Source organism: Piliocolobus tephrosceles, chromosome 17, assembly GCF_002776525.5.
Source record: "Piliocolobus tephrosceles isolate RC106 chromosome 17, ASM277652v3, whole genome shotgun sequence".
NCBI lineage: Eukaryota > Metazoa > Chordata > Mammalia > Primates > Cercopithecidae > Piliocolobus > Piliocolobus tephrosceles.
Window position 1 is genome coordinate 70,588,255 of NC_045450.1, and position 18,709 is coordinate 70,606,963.

General features: G+C 49.6%; 1 protein-coding gene across 2 annotated transcripts in view; it reads left to right on the forward strand.

Moving 5' to 3' along the window:
• Nucleotides 1–1,040: 1,040 nt before the first annotated feature.
• Nucleotides 1,041–18,709, forward strand: part of IRF8 (interferon regulatory factor 8) — a 23,570-nt gene continuing 5,901 nt past the window's right edge. Inside the window, exons 1-6 of one of the 2 annotated variants that reach the window (XM_023228950.3) lie at nucleotides 1,041–1,413; nucleotides 5,209–5,383; nucleotides 10,989–11,172; nucleotides 13,551–13,639; nucleotides 15,101–15,206; nucleotides 16,441–16,488. In XM_023228950.3, coding sequence (XP_023084718.1) covers nucleotides 5,210–5,383; nucleotides 10,989–11,172; nucleotides 13,551–13,639; nucleotides 15,101–15,206; nucleotides 16,441–16,488 — 601 coding nt within the window. In that variant the 5' untranslated portion in view covers nucleotides 1,041–1,413; nucleotide 5,209. Of the gene's footprint in view, nucleotides 1,414–5,208; nucleotides 5,384–10,988; nucleotides 11,173–11,198; nucleotides 12,913–13,550; nucleotides 13,640–15,100; nucleotides 15,207–16,440; nucleotides 16,489–18,709 lie in introns of those variants that run through there. The other variant, XM_026447734.1, reaches the window with a different exon arrangement.

An 18,709-nucleotide genomic window follows, 5' to 3' on the forward strand; every position in this document is an offset into this window, starting at 1 on the left:
AAAAATATATGAGAGTAAACATATACAGAGGCTGTTTTAAGAACTTCTGAGGTCCTAGATGCTCTGATTTCTGGAAGCTCCATCCCACATCATAGCAAACATATTAAAACACTCTCATATTCTCTAAAGACTCTTAAATAATGTGAGTGTTAAAACTATAGTTTTATTTGAAATTATTTGATGACGAGGAACTCACTTTATAATGACTTAAAACTTCCCGGCAATCATGGCATTAGGGAACTCATACCAAATGATATCTAACTTACAGTTTCAAAATATAATGAAATATTTATCCATCAATACATTACAATTATGAAGTTAACATGTTTTGGGGACCGTCATTTAAACATTGATTAATTCCAGATTTGCAGTGTACTTTTTGTATTGTGCAGCCAATAAAAGTTTCAGTCTCAGACATTTTCACAGGTCCTTGAAAAGCTCAATGCAAAAACAGCCCCGATGTGTGATTCTCCACGGGGCAATAAAAGCCAATGGCGACCCTCATTTTCCCCCCATTGCAGGGCTTCCCCAGGACGGAACACGGAAACACTTCTTTTTCCGTTTCCAGGGATTTCTTTCTTTTTCCAGTGTTGTTCCCCTTCTCCTCCACTTCATTGTTACAATAAATGTCAGTGCACACCCAGGAGCGGCTGGTCCCACAGGGGACCTCTTCTGAACGCCGACGCTTTCTGGAGAAAAGGATTTATGATGAAAATTTCCCCAGGGGGAACCCTCTAGTGGCGAGCACGTTGGATGCTCCTGTTTCAATCACGGTCTCAGCGGGCAGTGGCCTCATTTGGAGCTGGGGTTCACCTGCCCCTCCTGGGCAGCGCAGGCCACCGCCGACCCGGGACGGTCTGTAAACGGCCTTCGCGTCCTCGTCCCCGTGGAATAACGCGTGGCGGGAGTCACTGCCCAACATCCAGCGCTCGTGGAGGTGGAGACTGGCGGGGCAGCTAGGTTCTGGTTCTGGATTCTGATTAATGGGCCGCAGGCACACGGTCTGCACCGCGGCTCGTTGCTAGGGGCTCGCTCGCTGTCCGCCGGAGCCGGCCTGGGAGGCAGGGGACGCCTCCAGATCGCTTCGCGGGGCCTCCCGAATTCCTGGGAAAGCCCCCCTGCAGCGCCGCCCCCGGACCCCAGGTGTGAGGAGCGCGGCTCTGCCAGCGGCTCCAGAAGAGGCCCGGACCCACTGCAGCGGCCGCCGGGGGAGGAAAGTGATTTCTCGGAAAGGGCTTCAAAGAAGGCGGGCCGCTCGAGCCGAGATGACGCCATTGGTCGGTGTGGCCGTCGCTCTGCGCACCGGGTCCGCCTACTGCCCTTTTTAAAGTCGCGCGCCCGCTGGCGCATCGCCTGGAACGCGGCAGCAAGCGTGGGAACGCGGGCGGCGAGACGGCGGCAGGGCGGCGGCAGGTAGGCACACTGGGCGGGCAGGGCGCCCGTGTCTCGGGGGTCCCCGTGGCCCGTGGCCCGCGGGCTCCCCGACGCCAGGCGGGGCGTGGAACTACCTACCGTAATTTCCCCGGGCGCTGCTCGATGGCCGCCCGTGTCCGTCTCTGCTTTTTGCTTATTTTCCAGCCACCTAAGTCCAATCTGAATGCCCAAGTCGTTGATTATTGTTTGCCTGTTTCCAAAGATTGGTAGATAGTTGCCTTTTTAAAAATATCCTTTTTCTTTAAATCTGGTTTACATGGAAACGTTAGGAGAGCTCATATGAAGGGCAATAGCAACCCCGTATCTTGAAACGCGCTCTATCATTCCAGTGAAATTCTACCACGTGGAATAATGCTTGAAAGGTCAGAATTCTGGAACTGCCCAATAACCAGTCGTTATGGAGGGTTAGTTTGTGAAGGTGGGAACAGACTGGTTCTAAAATTCTGTTTAATGACAGTCAATTAAGATTTCTGAGTCTGGCTTGAGGTCCTTTGCTTCCATCACAGCCCAGTCGTCCTTGGCAAGAGAGTCTGTATACGGGCCACAGCTCACAAAAACATTGTTTGAAAAAATTTATTTAAAGAACATTGTTTGTGAGATGAGTCTTAATACATAGGACAGACTTTCCTAAGGTGAGATGTGTTACTTACCCAGAGCTGTGAAAGGCTTTATGAATGGAAACTAGAGACTGAATTTTCCAGAATTTTAAGAAGTCTCCCCAACCAATGGCCCCCCACTTTCTTTTTTAAACCAAAGGTAAGAGCTAGTAGTTAAAATGACAGTTCTAAGCTTGTCCTTTTGGGTTATGGCAGCTTCCTCTATGAAAAGATTTGGGAGTGATTCAGTCACTTAAGGAAGGTTGGTGCCAGAGAGAGAAATGGCTTTGGTGCTTTCTGGTCTAGTGATGAGGGTATGCCAGGTCACAGCGAGTGCCCTGGGGCCCTCCGAGGAAGGGGAGAGGGTGGATTCTGCTGCTGCCCGCTCAGGTGTGTCCTGTAATTTGGATTAGGTGGGCCCAGGGCAGCCTCTTATCACATCTTGCCTGGAAAGCCTGACTGCTGGGTACATTTATAGGGCTGCAGATAGGGCTTGGCCAATAGATTACCTCAAAATCAAGAAGAGGAAGTTATAAACATGTGACTAGGCTTATTAATTTTTCCTGGCTGGGCATTTGGTGGAATTAATTTGTTAATGTTTAATAAATCATTATGGATCATAATTGTAATAGAATCTCAGGCTTTTGATGTTACTTAGAATCTTGGAGGAGACCAGGAAGGACACTCAGACGGGGCTGCACCAGAGATCTTGTAATGTAACCGTGGCTCTTCTCTGCACTATGTGCGAAATAAGCTGCTGCTGGGGTTGGGGCACCGGCATGGGTTCCAACACAGTCTGCTGATTGCCTTGGTATTTGCCGTTCCTCTCTGGGCCTCAGTTTTTCCTCTGTTAAGTAAAGAGGGGGCTGGATTAGATGATTTCTATAGTATTTTCCAGCTTTCAGATGCTATGACTCACTCTTCTCTTTTTCCTTTTAATTTCTTTTTCCTGTAAATCACCGAGACAGTTGTCCCCAACAGTTTAGATGTTATGAATCCATTAGGAATCCTGATGACAAAGTGTTGACCCTCTTTCTAGAAAAATGCCTGTACTAACAAAATTTTGCTTTTGGTTGCAGGAGGCTCAGGGACTGTGGATTCTAGTTTAAGAAACTTGTAGCAAGAAAATCAGGGGAACTGTCTCATTTAGTTGAAATTCTCAAATGCCAACCCCTCTGTTGTATTCTGGCCACCTCTATGCAGCTCATTCCTCAGTCTAGGAGAAATTTTTCTACCTTGCCCCGGGAAAGAGCTGCTAACTTTCGAGGGGGGTGCGGTCTTTGGTCATGGTGTTCCAGTTCTCTTCTCAGCTACCCTCTCCTAAGTCTGTCCCTTCTTTATGATAAACACGGTGGCCTGCTTTAGAATTCTGGGTCTCTTGAGATAGAGCCTCTCAACTTACAGGTGAAGAAGCCTCAGGGAGAGGCTTAAGTGACATCACAAGGCCTGGTTAGAGAAAAGTCTTTGCCAGAGTTCTGAGTTTTCAAACCAAGGTCTCATTTGTGTGGGCGCAGTGGCTCATACCTGTAATTGCAGCACTTTGGGAGGCTGAGGTGGGAGGATCACTTGAGACCAAGAGTTCAAGACCGGCCTGGGCAACATAGCGAGACCCTGTTTCTAAAATATATATCTGGGTGTGGTGGCACATGTCTGTAGTTCCAGCTATTCAAGAGGCTGAAGCAGGAGAATTGCATAAGCCCAGGAGTTCCAGGCTGCCACAAGCTATGATAGCACCACTGCACTCCTGCCTGGGTGACAGAGCAAGACCCTGTCTCTAAAGAAAAAAAAATTGAATTCACACCCTTTTAAATCAATAAATGCCCAACTGAGGTTGTTGGATGGAGAATTTAAGAAATCCCACCTCCTCCTCCCTGGGACCTGGCCCTGTTTCCCATCTCATGGCCACCTGCAGGGTGGCTGGAGTTTCCAGAATGTGTACTTCTTGTGAAGGTTCTGATTGATATTTTGCTTTCTGGAGCAGCATGGCTCTACCATATTTTGGGACGTTATGTCTTATTACTGCTGATTGTTTCAAACTCGTTTTCCTGAAGAGGTCACATTTTAATCAGAAGAATAAAAATGCTATATATATATTTTTTTTGGGTGGGCGTCTATCCAGCTGTCTCGGGGATTTCCAGCACTGTTCTTGGAAATGTTGGCTCTAAGTCGATAGGTCATGCTAGTTCTCTCTCTCTTTCTCTGTGCTGTTGGGGAAGCTGTCTACTTGGGTAAGAGTGTTCTTCCAAAGGATGTCTTTGGGTGCCCGGGGATGGTTAGGTCCCTAGAGTGGGACATCTTTTGGAAGAGGAGCCCAGTGAACTTTGCCCTGTTCTGTAGCTGCCGTTTATTCCCTCATGCTTGTCTCTGTCTTTCAGTTGGTCATAGGAGTTGCCCAGGAAGTTTGGATAATAGTAATGACATCTGGCGTGTAAGGGCCAGGCCCTGTCTCAGTTGCTTTCTGTGCACCATCTGAATTCTCTCTACACCCAGTACTGGTAGTTTTTCCCGAGTTTCATCTGGGACTGGGTAGTTGATGCCCTGAGATTAAATGCTGATCCAGGGTCTCCCAGCTGAGTGGTGGCAGGACTTGGATGAGATTGCGATTCTGTCTCATTCTTAAACTCCTGCTCTTATCACTGTGAAGGAACAGCTGTTTAGATGGGCTAGCCTGAGGGCCTCGTCTTTCTCAGATGGCACAGACGCTGTTCTATTGGGGATTATGGGGCCAGCTGGGCATCTGGTAACCCAGTCGGTTCTTAGGCTAATGGGCTGCTCAGTGAAGGAACCCGGTGCTGTAAAAGTGATTTCCCCTCCCCTTCCAGTCTTGTGCTAAAACTGGAGCTGTTCACTGTGGCTATATCTGCCTGAAAGGAAGGGGCCAGTGAAAGCTGGAAGGAGCACAGCCAGCACAGTGGGAGGGGCCCGCAGGGGGCTGCTGGTGGCTTCAGGTGGCTGCAGGTTTCCCACAGAGCTTTCAGTTTGCATTCAGGGCTATGAGGTCATGGAGGCCAACATTGCCTTCTCATGGCAGGTGTCCCGGAGTCCCTGAATCTGTGGGTTTCCCCCAAGCCAGCACCTTTGCTGCAAACCTCTGAGTTTCCTGTTAGCAGTTTTTGGGTTGCTGTGATGAATGAGACAATATCCGTAATATCGCAGCATGTGTTTCTGTCTTTCCAAGGATGTGTGACCGAAATGGTGGTCGGCGGCTTCGACAGTGGCTGATCGAGCAGATTGACAGTAGCATGTATCCAGGACTGATTTGGGAGAATGACGAGAAGAGCATGTTCCGGATCCCTTGGAAACACGCTGGCAAGCAAGATTATAATCAGGAAGTGGACGCCTCCATTTTCAAGGTAAAGACCCCAGTTCCCTTCCTGTCTGTGAGCACAGTGTCTCCTTTCCCTCCTAGACTGCTGGAGGTGTTGAGTGACGTCTTTCTCATTTACTTAAAACGTAATCCTGTTTTTTAAAAAGCAAACATTGGTTCAGGAGTGCAGAATGTGTCTCAAAAATGTACATGAACTGATTTCACATCTCTTGAGTTACAGAGTCACTTTTGTGGTCACTTGTATTCTGATGAGGGGATCGAAGCCTCTTTTCTTCCCTTTTCTGCCGCTTCCTTTTCCTGATGAGCCAAGTGGGAGAAAAGACTTCTTGGAGACCCTCACGCTAAGACCTTTCCCCACAGGCTTCTGTTAGAGGCGATGCATATACCAGGAAGGTTTCAGTCCTTGTTCTTTCAAAGCCTGGCATTGTAGGGCCAGCTCAGGAGGGTGAGATGCCATCTATCATTCCTTTGGGGGCTGGGTCGTGTGGGGGGTTGTGAACCTGCAGCAGATGTCTAAAAATGGTCTCACCTACCTTGAGAGTAATGAGTTCCCCATGTGTGGAGAGATGTGATGGAGGGTTTGTTCTGTGCCAGGCCTGGCCCATGGCTTGTTTTCTGCTCACACGATCCTGTGTGGGAGATGCTGTTCCCACCCTCATTCTATAGAGGCACTGAGAGGAGAAGTGACTTGTTGAGGTCTCACAGCTCTTGTATGATGGAGCCAGCATTCAAATGCAAGATGGCCCAACTGTGAACCCTTGGTCCTAACTCCAGAATAGCTGATCAACAGAGATTTCTTGCCATTACACCTAGATTCAGACAGAGGAACCAGGAATTGGGGCAACCCAGCTCTGCAGACCAGCTGGGCTATTGAGTTCCTTGTGGGTCATCAGAGTCCTGTGTGGGCATCCCTAAGGCTTCAGATGTCCAGGTTTCACCTCTGGGAGATTCGGAGCCCCAGGTCAAGGTCAGCCTGGACTTCCACGTTTGCAAATGTGGACACTACACGTAGACTGAGTCATAGCCCAGGTTATAAGCCATTGCCATGTGTGCTTATTCTCTTGCATTTAGGGGCCAGGGATGGGGAGAGGAGCGAAGGGGGCTGAGTTGTTGGGGGCCAGAATCAGACCTGAGGCCACAAACAAGGTGTGGAGGGAGTCAAGGCTGTAGGACCCCATGACAGTGCTGGACTCCTAGCCACAGATGACTGTCCCCTGACACCAGAGAACAAAAATGACAAACGATCACACCTTAACCCCAGAGTGGACCATAAATAGGTCAAAGGTGGCTTAAGATGCATTTTGGTCCTGCACATCTTTGCCTGACCGATGTTTGCAGCGGGGCTGTGCATTTCAGTAATTCTGTTAAATCTGCAATTTGAGGTTGCTGGTCTTCTTGAGAATCTGATGCCCATTACTGACCACTCCAAGGAATATGGGGACAAGGGAACGCTTTGCACTCACCTTCGAGGGGATCCCTTGGTGCCCCCACATCTCCAGATTCTTTCTGATCAAGGACCCCAGGTCAGGGAGCCTCAGCACCAATGAGTTTTGTGATACCACTGCCTGCTTCCTCACCCTTAGTGCTGTTGCGGATTTCTCTCTTGTTTGATTGCAGATTTTTTTTTTTTTTTTTTTTTTTTTTGCCTTTGGCATCATGGTGACCTTCTCTTGGGAAGGACTGCGGATTTAAACAGTATCAGAGTCTCATCCAGTCGATTGGGAACTCTGCATTATAGATAACCCCAAAAGCCGGGGTTATCTCTGCCTCGCCACTGTTGATGCCTGGGTCTGGGCAATTCTTTGTTGTAAGGGTTCCCTAGGCCTTGTGGGATGTTTAGTGGCATCCCTGGCCTCTACCCACCAGATGCCAGTAGCATCCCCTCCCCTACTGTCCCAATAAAAAATGTCTTGTACATTGCCAAATGTCTCCTGAGGGGCAGAGTCTTCCCCTCCCCATTGAGAACCCTGAAAAGAGCTGGCCACTGCCAGGATCAACAGACTTAACCAGAGGTGTTGGGTGTTGAGGGCACAGTTGCAGGTTGGGCATCAGTAAAACATCTTTAAGACATGGCACAGGGTGCTGGACTAGGCTGTGTAGCCCTGACATGTGGCTTGCTGACAGAGACTAAGCTTCTCCCTTCACCCCATTCCCTGCTTCAACTTGTGCTCGGGGGGTAATGAAATAAAGCCCCAGATTTATACATCTTATGCAATGTTCTTCATGGCCGTTTCAACAGTGTTGAGAAAAATGTGCAAGATTCCCAATGTTTCCGTTGGTTACGCAGTCGCCTGATGTGGCAATCTGAAATGAGTCTACAATCTCAGCGGGAATGGGGCCAGGAGGGAGACGTGGGCGCCCACTGGAGCAGGGAGGCCGTCGGGAGGGCCACCAGTGCCAGTGGAGACATGGCACCAGCAAGAGCCCATCAGGTGCTTCCCTGAGCTACGCTTGTTCCCATCCGTCCTCTGAGAGGCCTGTCTCTGTGACGTTGTCTGGATAGATCTTTGGCTGTTGGATGAAGTCAACCTCGGTCAGATAGAGCCATCTTAGGGATTTTTCGGTTATGTAGACTCTTGTTTCTTTCAACTGTTCAAAGAAAACCTTTCAACAATTTAGGAGTTAAGAAAGAAATTTATGAGTTTGGTTTCTTCCATAATAAGTGAGTGGTAAAAGAGGCCACTTATACCAGAAAATCCCTCATTGTCTGCAGGCGTCGTCCTGAGGCCGCCCTCATGGTATAGATCACAGAACAGAAATTGAAAAAACATTGAGCTCATTTTGTACCAGCCCTGAGTACACTGATGAGGCCCTGATATCAGCTCATTTAGTTTTTAAAAAGTACTTCACCTCCTTGACATGACGAGAGCAGGGAAAATCTAGTTAAGTGAAGGTTATGATTCATGGTCATATCAGGCATCGTAACAGACCTGAATGAGTTAAAACTCACTTAGTAGCACAGTTATTTCTAATTCAGCAGGCCTTGAAGGGAAAAATAGCATTTAATTAAAAAAATACAACATGAAACAATCTTCATACGATTAGGAAGACCTGGTCTGAGTCCAATGCTGTCAGCCTGAGTTGTGCGTCAACAGGAGGAAGAAGTTATGGTGGAGGCTGAATGAGCCATAGTGACTGTTGCTGGCTGGGGGGAGCCTTGAAATCACTCTCATGTCTAGTGTTTGCTCTAGCTCAAGAAGGATCTTGAGAGATCATCAAGCTAAGTTGACCTTTTAATGTTGGCTAGAGAGGCTGGGAGAGGGCCAGGTGCCTGCTGTGTCACAGAGTTCAGGGCAGGCTGCAAGCCACATACCCGATGGTGGTCCCGGATGCTTCCTGGCCATGGGCCCTGCTGCGATGGATGATGTGGCCTGGCCTTGCTCTTGGGGTGAGTGTGAGCTTGGCATGAACGAGTGAATATGGCAGTGCCTTACAGGCACCGCAGTTGTGTATGTGTACCAGCTGATCACAATGTTGCCATGAAATCTGTGCATTTCAAGGCCCGTTTGGGATGTGGGTTAACTCAGTGGTTCTTAGACGGGAGAGGTATCATGGTTTACCCTCCAGGGAACACTTGGCCATGTTTGGAGACATTTTTGGTTGTCACAGCTAGGGGAGGGGTGCTATTGGCATCTGGTGGGTCAAGGCTAGGGATGCCACTGAATAATAGGGATTATTATTGTACAATAATCCACAGGACTACTCCACCACAAAGAAGGGTCCCAGCTGACATGTCAGGCTTGCCACGGTGGGGAAACCCTGATTTAAAGTAATAAAAATTGGAAACTACAGTTCATTTAGTACATGGTTTGCCCTTTTATTTCTTTAAAAATAAACAACAGCAACAAAACCCAAAGTAATGCCTGGTCAGTGAAGCAGTTAATGAAGGAGAGCATTAAAGACTGTGTGCTTTAAGAAGTATTTTTAGCGGGGAGTTTTACATCAATGTCACATAAGGAAACTACCACTTATGCTCACTAACAGGAATGTTCTTCCAGTTTCTTTACCCCAGGTAGAGGTGCGACATTTTGCATCAACAGAGTAGACAGCATTGGCCTTGAGCAGTAAGCATTCTTGTCTTTTTTGAGAGGAAAAACAGTCTGGGCTATTTTAAAGGAGCTGTGACTCATGGGGGCATGATGGAGTTTCTGGAAGTGTGGTCTCTTGGGTAGCTAAATCCGAATCCCTGGGATACTGGCTAAAGACAGCTACCTGGGCTGGGTGCAGTGGCTCACGCCTGTAATCCCAGCACTCTGGGAGGTCAAGAGATCAAGACCATCCTGGCCAACATGGTGAAACCTCGTCTCTACTAAAATTACAAAAATTAGCTGGGCATGGTGGTGCGCACCTGTAGTCCCAGCTACTTGGGAGGCTGAGGCAGGAGAATTCACTTGAACCTGGGAGGTAGAGGTTGCAGTGAGCTGAGATTGCGCCACTGCATTCCAGACTGGTGACAGAGTGAGACTCCGTCTCAATAAATAAATAAATAAATTAATTAATTAAAAAAGACAGCCATCTAGACCCAACCCCACTTCCCCAGTGAGAATCTTGAGGGGCAAGGCCCAGGCATCTGCATTTTTCACAAGCTTCCCAGGAGCAGGGGGTTGGTATATGCATTAAGCCTGAGAACACTTGCTGTGGCGGAGAAACTGTTGGGTTGGAAGTGGGTACAGCTGGCATTTAATCCCAGACTGGGTGACCATGCGAAAGTTACTTACCTCTTGGAATTGCATTTTCCTGAATGGGATTGGGAATTCCCTACAGATGTCCTATCATGTTAGGCTGGAGGACACTGTCTGATTTTTCCTGGAACCGAAGATAATTCTCATCTGACTGTGGTTTCCTCCTAGTTGGTGTGTCTGTATTCCCGTTTTGCAATCTTAAAATCTGTCCATTCACCTGTCTCGTTTTTTTTTTTTTTAATCTGTACTGCCCCATTCTACATGATGACTTTAAGATATCCGCTTTGAATTTCTGGTCCTAGTTCAGATCCTAAGGCTTGGAGAAGTCAGAAAACAGATCTGTTAAAAAAACACACACAATGAAGGGAAAATATTTCATTACATTTTAAACAGCACCTGGGGGGAAAAGTCTAGAATAAATGCAAAAATGCAAAACAGAATTTCTATTAAAAGTAACAGGGCGATAGATGACCATTTTGACTTTTTGCAAATGTTCTCTTTTCATGCTAAATTTTAGGGGTTGATCCGAAAAAGCAACAAGTTGTTCTTTGTTTTGAATGCTCTGGTGAAACCATATGCAACTTCCTCTTTGTGCTGTGTAAACCTCAGGTGTCTCCAGCTCTTCAGCCAGGGAAGGGCTTGGCTAAAAGGCGCACTCCAGGGTTGGAGGAGGGTTGGAGCAGCCTTCGGCCTGGGTTTGACTTCTGACTCAGCTGTGTGAACCTGGAGGACCCCCTCCCTGGCTTGGGTCTTTTCACATCCGGAGACCAGATGTGAAAAGACCCAAGACATCTGATTGGAGTCGCCTTGGGTCCTGAAATTGAATGAGAGTTGATGGCCAACAAAGACTCATGGGAAGGGAAGGATATGTGGGGTTCTGGTCATGGTGACAGATATTTGTGATTGCAGTCGGCCATGAATTTAATGTGCTTCTGTTTCTTTCTTCAGGCCTGGGCAGTTTTTAAAGGGAAGTTTAAAGAAGGGGACAAAGCTGAACCAGCCACTTGGAAGACGAGGTTACGCTGTGCTTTGAATAAGAGCCCAGATTTTGAGGAAGTGACGGACCGGTCCCAGCTGGACATTTCCGAGCCATACAAAGTTTACCGAATTGTTCCTGAGGAAGAGCAAAAATGTAACTATCCTTTATGGGTATGAAACCTTCCGGAAGCTGCCCTGGCCCGCAGCCTTCACCACAGAACTTGGGTCTGGGGTAGACACAGGGTCTGGGGCACATGGTTTCAGTTAAACAAAGTAGTTCTCTCCTTTGCATAAGCAGAGATTGAGATCTCTTTCCAGTGACCTTGGAGGGAAGGGCGGAGGAGACTGGGTGCAGCCCAGCCTGTGCCCCACTTGCTGCCAGACCACAGACATGTGTAGGGCCTCCCTGGACAGGAATAAGCATCCTCCAGCAGTTTCTGATGAGGAATCCTTTCATTTTCCAGCAGCTGGCAGAGGAGGCTGGGGGAAAATATGGTGGCCACAGAAGGACTGGATCATGAGGGTTGGGAGTAAAGCTCTCAGATGAAGTCGTCAAAGATGGCGCCATGGGCTTCATTGTTGGAGATAGGATGTGCCTCGATGTGTTATTAGATCCTGATCATTATTTGGGAACTCTGGGATGTGATCATTCCTGAGGTTTCTTCTAGCTCTCAAATACCAAGAAAACATTTGTGACAGATTAAAGCAGAACAGCAAAAACATGCCGCACCCTGGTCCTACATCACTAAAATCAGTCCCAAAGTACTGAGCTGGGATCTGGCCTCAGAATCCTTCTCAAAGCCCTGTGCTGTGCCGCTGCTATGAATTGTAGCTGATTTACGAGATAAAACCTAATTACCAGCACTGGTTTACAACATGCTTTTAACACATTGATTTTCTGAGCCACTTAATGGGGCTTTTAGAATAACCCACTCTGACTTTCTCCTTTTAAGCTTCTGAGTCGTCCATGAATGCCTGTAAGAAATAGAAACCCCCAAAACTTCTTGAGGCTATGCAGAAGTTTGAAGTTTTGACTCTTCCCACTGTGCGGGTGTTGACTTAGAATTTTTTTAAAAGTTAAAATTGTGACTCAAACAAATACATAGCAAATCTGTGTCAGAGAGTTGTTTAATCGTTGTGAGGGAGGCAGCATGGTGGTGAAGACGGTAGACAGAGAACCTGAGGCATCAGTGAATGTGGCCCATGAACGAGAAAGCTGAGCCAAACCTGATGCCCGACCCGGACAGTAAAACTGTGGTTTGGGGCGTTTGTAGCCTAATCATCCATAGTTAACACCTAACTCTGATCAATACTAAATAGTAAGGCCAACAAACTGACCTTCCCTTGGAGAATCAGGTGCCTCCAGGAGGAAATCTCTACATCATAGTCCGGGGTGGCCCTGAAAGGCTAAGCAGTCATCTTTTTGCCTCATTTCCCAGTTTTGGGCAATTTTTTTTTGTCACCAAAGAGTAAATTGTGATTTGAAGGAATGGAGAAGTTTCTTTTGGCCCCCACTCCCACCCCCAAGATGAGTCAGGCTTGAACCGGTAGGCGACCCTGACTTGTTTATCGCATGGGGTGTGGCCAGCATCACCTGCCAGTGATGTTAAAGAAGCAGCAGGAGGTTCTCAGGGGTGAAGCAACGTAACATTTGCATAATTGCCTACAGGGGCCCACTCTCCTATGAACTTCAGTGGTTTGCAGGCTCCATGGTGGGCGCCCCACCTGCTCCCTACTTCCCCATCAGTAGCTTCTCAGTGAATTCTTCAATCTATCGAAATGGAATCAAAATTCAGCCAGGAGGAAACAGTGGGTAAATTCTGTAGGTCACTGGGAATAATGAATTTTCGTGTTTGTTGGTTGTGATATGTCTCACACTGATAAACTTCGTAAGGTAAGTTGTCGACTGAGGAAGTGGCATGAGAAGGGAAAGAGGAGAGGCTGGCCCAGCGTGCTCCTGTGGACGCTGTGCACCTTTAGGTGGTTTGTGATTACGGCTGGTGCCCACTGGGCATCAGTGAGGGTGCTGCGGTGCGTGTGTGGGCATGGCTGTGTGCACTGATGCACATGTTTATATTTGGAAAGGCCATAAAGAGATTTCCTGCCAACTGGCAATACAAAAAAGACCCCAACCTGCCAACACATTTTGCCAGGAAATCTTTGAGTGTTTTCAAATGCCCTGGCTTATAAATGTAACCTTCTTAGGTTAGCGAATGCTTGCTGTAAAGTATATCTGATACAGATTCATTTTGGATTTCAGAAAATAGAAGAAAGAGACCAAAATGCTGTCTTTATCCTTTAAAAGTGTTAGCAGAAACAACCACCACCACTGCCACCAACTTCTCTCTTTTGACTTTGCTGATCAGATGACTGAAGCATGGGAAAAAAATTCTGCGCCTTTCCCAAACCAATGAAGACACTCACTAACTGAACGTTTCCTTAAACTCAGCATTTTCAGAGTGGATCATGGCTTCGGCGAAGGCTGTGATGCCTCCGTGCCACGTGTCATGGTGTTTGTCTGGTTTTCCGTAGGCAAACTAGGCGTAGCAACTGCCGGCTGCGTGAATGAAGTCACAGAGATGGAGTGCGGTCGCTCTGAAATCGACGAGCTGATCAAGGAGGTAAGCAGAGGCAGCGTTTCAGGGGTCTGGCCCTGCCGGGGGAGTCTCATGTCATCTGTCAGGGACGGGCACCGTTCTTGCTGTATGAAGGCAGCCAGAGCCTCGGGCTGTCTTAGGAAGTGGCATCTCCACCTGTGCAGAGCTGGAACGGGGCTGGCTTGGTGCCGCCTCCCCAGGCTGGCTTCTGCCGACAGGTCAATCCCTCCTTCATCCCTAGGACTGGGCCTGAGCGGCCTGTTATGTGTTAGTGAAGTTCTTTCCAGCTCCAAACTGTTCGAACATTTTGAACATTTTGGACAGCAGTCTTTTAAATGGCATCGTGAATTCCCTTGCCTTCCTAGCAGGCTGCAGAGAACAAAATGTAAACTTTCCTTGCTGCCTGTGCTTGTCATGGTGGCGTGGTTTGTTGTGCCAGCTCTCACGCCTATTTGATTGCTTCCTTTTTAATGTGCAGGTTTAATTCCTTAACGAATTAGAAAACTGGATGAACGGGCATGTTCAAATTGCACATAAAATCCTAACAGGCTACAAGGGAGAGTGTCATCGGGGCCTCCTTAGGCAAGAACACGTGGCTTTTGTGTGCCCATTTCAGCTATTGGGATGCCCTTTTCTTCTGTCTTTGGCCTCTTAACTATGCTTTTTATGGGTATTACGAGCTGGACATTTGCATAATTAAACTTCACGCAGCCTTTGCAAAAGGTGGTGTGATTACTGTATAAATTCTTCTTCTTAATAACATAGCAATAATGGAATCCTTAAGAGTAGCTAGGCTGTCAGAGAATGAAGATAACAGAATGTCACCTACCCGAACGGCCTTGCTCTTCTGCAGAGGCAGCTGCCAAGTGTCTGGGTGGTCTTTGGCAGCCGACTGAGTGAATTCTTGGCTTCGTGGCCCTCCACCAATGTCCTGTTTTCTGTAGAAGGCTTTTCTGCTGACTCAGCTGAGAGAGTGAGATAATTGGATTGCCACACCGGGGTCACAAGAAAAGCAATTTCAAAACATTTCATAATTGGATTTATCAGCCTCCTTTAAAGAATGGGCCAGAGATTAAACATCTGCGTGTGGCTCAGTGAGTGAGATTCTTGAAAGCATGGCAGCCTTTGGCCAGCATCACCGTTCATTGGTGTCTCAGAGCTTGTCTGTGTGTCCAGGGCTTTGGGGGCAGTTGGATAACCTGGAATGCTGGGTCTGCAATAGGCAGGTCCTGGAAAGGACCAAGAAACTTATTAGTGGCCCCCAGAGAGCCTAGTAATTTGGCCACATGGTTTGAATGCTAAGCCTGGTAGATTTAAGGCCTAGGGCCTTTCAGGTTGCAAAGTGAAGCTTGACTTTTGTGTCCTGAGATAAAGGTGACAATACGGTTTTAGTTACACATGAACTGTTCATTTTTACAAACACTGGAGCCCCAGGTGGGAGATCAGTGACTGAGCTGCCCTCCTGTCCCTCCCCTCACTGTGCAGCCTTCTGTGGACGATTACATGGGGATGATCAAAAGGAGCCCTTCCCCGCCGGAGGCCTGTCGGAGTCAGCTCCTTCCAGACTGGTGGGCGCAGCAGCCCAGCACAGGTGAGGGCGGGCGGCCCAGAATTGTCACCAGGCATGGCCTGAAGGGGTTTATGGCATTCCCCCAGCCAGGGACGGAGTTGGGGTGGTGGTTGCTGTCATGATCCATGTCTCACTGAAGGTAGCTGAGCCCTGAGAGGTGACGAACCATGGCCCTGGTTTCCCACCATGAGGGCAGAGCCCAGCTGTGCCTTTGGCCCTGCTCTCCGCTGCTTCTCAGGAGGGCACAAGCTGCTTGTTCCTTAGGTGATGTCCATGCCAGCTCTCCCCACGCTCCTGGGAAAGTCTAGGGGGGGAGGGTCTAGTGAACTTGTGTAAGGCTAGAGGAAAGATGCAGCTCTTGGCCACACTGGCACCCCCTCCCTGAGCGCTCCCTTAGTTGGCCAGTCTGTTAGGACATTAAGGACTCCTCAGAACCAAAGATAGCCCAGGGCGTTTGGAGGAGAGGAGAACTCAGACCAGGAGTAGGAAGTTTGCTCAGAGCCCTGGATTGGAATCCCATGCTGGGAAGTTGCAGATCTTGAGCCTTAGTTTATTCATCCATAAAACGGAGAAACCAGGACTTGCGCCATGGGGTCACAAGGGTTAAATGAGGCTTTCATCCTTTGATGCTCTTTTGATGAGCCACTCCGAGCCCCCCGCTGCTTGAAATGCCCCCGCCCCCTCCAGGCCCAGGCTTCTGCAGCCCGTGAATGTGGTTGCTTCCTCCCTCAGCGTCTTCCCCACAGCCCCACATCCCTTGTGGGAGTCTGGGAGGTGGCAGCTGGCCCTGGAGGCCTTGAAGGTTGCCAGGCCGTGGGTGTCAATTGAGAGGCCCCTGGAAAGGTGCCTCTGCCTGTGCTGCAGGAACACCTTCTAGAAAGCTAGCTTGCACCCCCAGGCTCTCCCCGCGAGATAACCCCTGGGTGGTGGGTATGCAGTCCAGTGGTATTCTGGGGGCAAGTGCTTGAGGTGGGAAGGAAATGTGGCCCCGCAGTGTCACACTGACACATGGTCAGAAATCCCACAGCATAGAGGAAGTCCCCCTGACTTGCCACTCTGGTTTTCTGCATTTGTGAAACAATGGCTGTCTGCTCTGGTGGGGAAAAGCACTGAATTCAGCGGAAGCCTGTGCTCCCTGGGGCCTCTGGTGCACCATGTGTAGCCTTTTAAGGGACTTGGAGAAGGAGCGATTAGGGTAGCTCCCTGGGCACCACACCTGCGTGGCTCTGAGCTTGCTTCTCTGTTTCTCCTGCAGGCGTGTCGCTGGTGACGGGGTACACCGCCTACGACGCACACCATTCAGGTACGGGGTGATCCAGGCTGAGCGGGGCATGGGCACTGTTTGAAGACAAAGCCCAGATGACCCAAGCAGGGTTGCGGGGTTCTGTGGATGAGCAGGACCTGGTGTGGAAGTCGAGGCCCTGATCTCTCCTCCTCACCATTTGGTCAGGAGCAGGCGAGTGGCCTCTTTTGAGCCTTTTCTTGAATTGAACCAGCAAATAGAGTGCTCTTTGAGGCTGTAACTGTGCAGGAGAGAGAGTGAGGGACAGGCCAGTATCCATCCCGGTGCTGCCTCTCTTTGGGGGCTGCAGGTGGAGTGATGGAGCCTCTCAGAGCCTCATCTCAGGCTCCCGTGCCTGCCACCTCTAGGTGGGTGTGCTGTTCCTATTTCCCGGGCTCAGGAACCCTGGTCACGTAGCTTATGTGCTACAGAGTGGGGGCCTCCCCACAGCTGTCCCGTCCCCACACCCGCCTGCAGTGGGCAGAGGTGGCCTTTGTGTGTAGTCTCAGCGGCTAAGGACCCTGGCTGCACTTCTGCCACTGCCCTTGGAACTGACACTCAGGCATGGTGACAGCATCTTCTGAACAAGGAAGCCGGGGCATCTTCCAGCATTGGCTGGTTCTGTGGGAGGCCAGCAGCTGGTCTCATCAGATGGGCCGCAGACGTTAGGGCTGGGCCTATGGGCAGAGGAGGAAATGGGGCCGGGGTGGGAGCATGCTGGCCGAGGTCCGCACGGGACGGTTTTTTGGGTTGTGGAGGTTGGTTCTCACCCAGGCAGGAAAACTACTGAGATGACAATGCCCCGTCCATGAAGTTCTTGTCTATTTCCAGGCAGCCCTTTGAGCTGAGGGGTTGTTTTCACTCCGGCTTCGCAGATGAGGAGACTGAGACTGGGAGGTTCAGGGTCTCATCCAGGTCATGCAGGCCTCTGGCTGGAGCCTGTTCTTGAGGCCTCCTTGTGCCTGGCAGCTGCCATGTTCACAGGAGCTCAGTTCTGGGAGGCCTGGGTCATGGGGCTGACTCTGGGCTCACCAGCCACCGGGCTGTGACCTGGGAGTCTGCTGACCGATGCTTTCCGGGGGCTGTGGAGTAGCCAGGCACAGAACTGAGTCATCTCAGCAAGATGCAGAGACACAATTTGGGGAGAGCATGTCCTTGAATTAGTCCAGCCGAGTCACAGCCACTGCCTCATGCACAGAGCATCCTAAACATCCTTCTAGAAGCTGTGAGCTTTGTACCTCTGTCCAGCCCCACCCCCACCTCTGTGTAAATCCATGTCTCAGTTTCCTCACCTGGAAAATGGGTATAATCATTAATAATCTACTTTTCAGGGTTAAGTGTGCTGGTAGGTCCCGTGCCCTGGACACAGCACCTGGTGTGTGCTGTGTAGACCGTAGGCTATGATTTATAACTTCAGGAGTCTTGTCTGCGTAGATAAGCATTTGTCCTGTTACCCAGTTTCTCTATCTGGTGCTTACCTGTGCCAAGCACAAATACAAGCTCCGATAATCCTCACAGCAGACCAGTGAGGTGGATGCTGTTTTATCTACTTTGCTGATGAAAACCTGAGGCAGAGTGGGGAAGCGGCTTGCCCGAGGTCGTCCAGCTGGGCAGCGGCTGTGCTGGGACCGCACGTCAGGCAGGTGGGCTGCAGGGTCTGTGCTGTGGGCATCTTTGTTGCTGCCTCTGTGGTCAGGCCGTTCCCCAGCACGGCTGTTCTTGTGGGTTGCAAGGGCAGGGCTGGGTTGCAGTGGGGCCCTTAGTGTTGCGGAAGGCTCACCTGCCTCACCTGGGCAGCCCTTGGTGAGTGGCTTCTCACCTGTCAGGTGCAAGCCTGAGAGCTGGAACCTTCTCTCAGCATAAGACGTTCTGTGGCGTGTGGTCACCAAGACACTCCTGCATAGGTGTTTCTGAAGCACTTAGCTGTTCTGGGTGAAGCTGCCAGTTCACATGACTGAGAGGTGCTGGTACCAAGATAAGGCCCCGGAAATGACAGGGCAAAGGGCCAAAGGGGTGACGGAGTTGCCTGAAGCGTTTCATTCATTTGGAACAAAGTTCGAAAGTTGCTTCAGGGTGAAGGAAGGGGAGTGTGTGGAGTCAGCAGGCAGCGCAGAAGTTGCAGAGTTGGCGTGGGGGGGAAGATGGTGAGCAGGGAAGAGCTAGGCCAGTGGGGAAGATGGTGAGTGAGGAGGAGCGAGGCCAGCGGGGAGGATGGTGAGTGAGGAGGAGGGAGGCCAGCGGG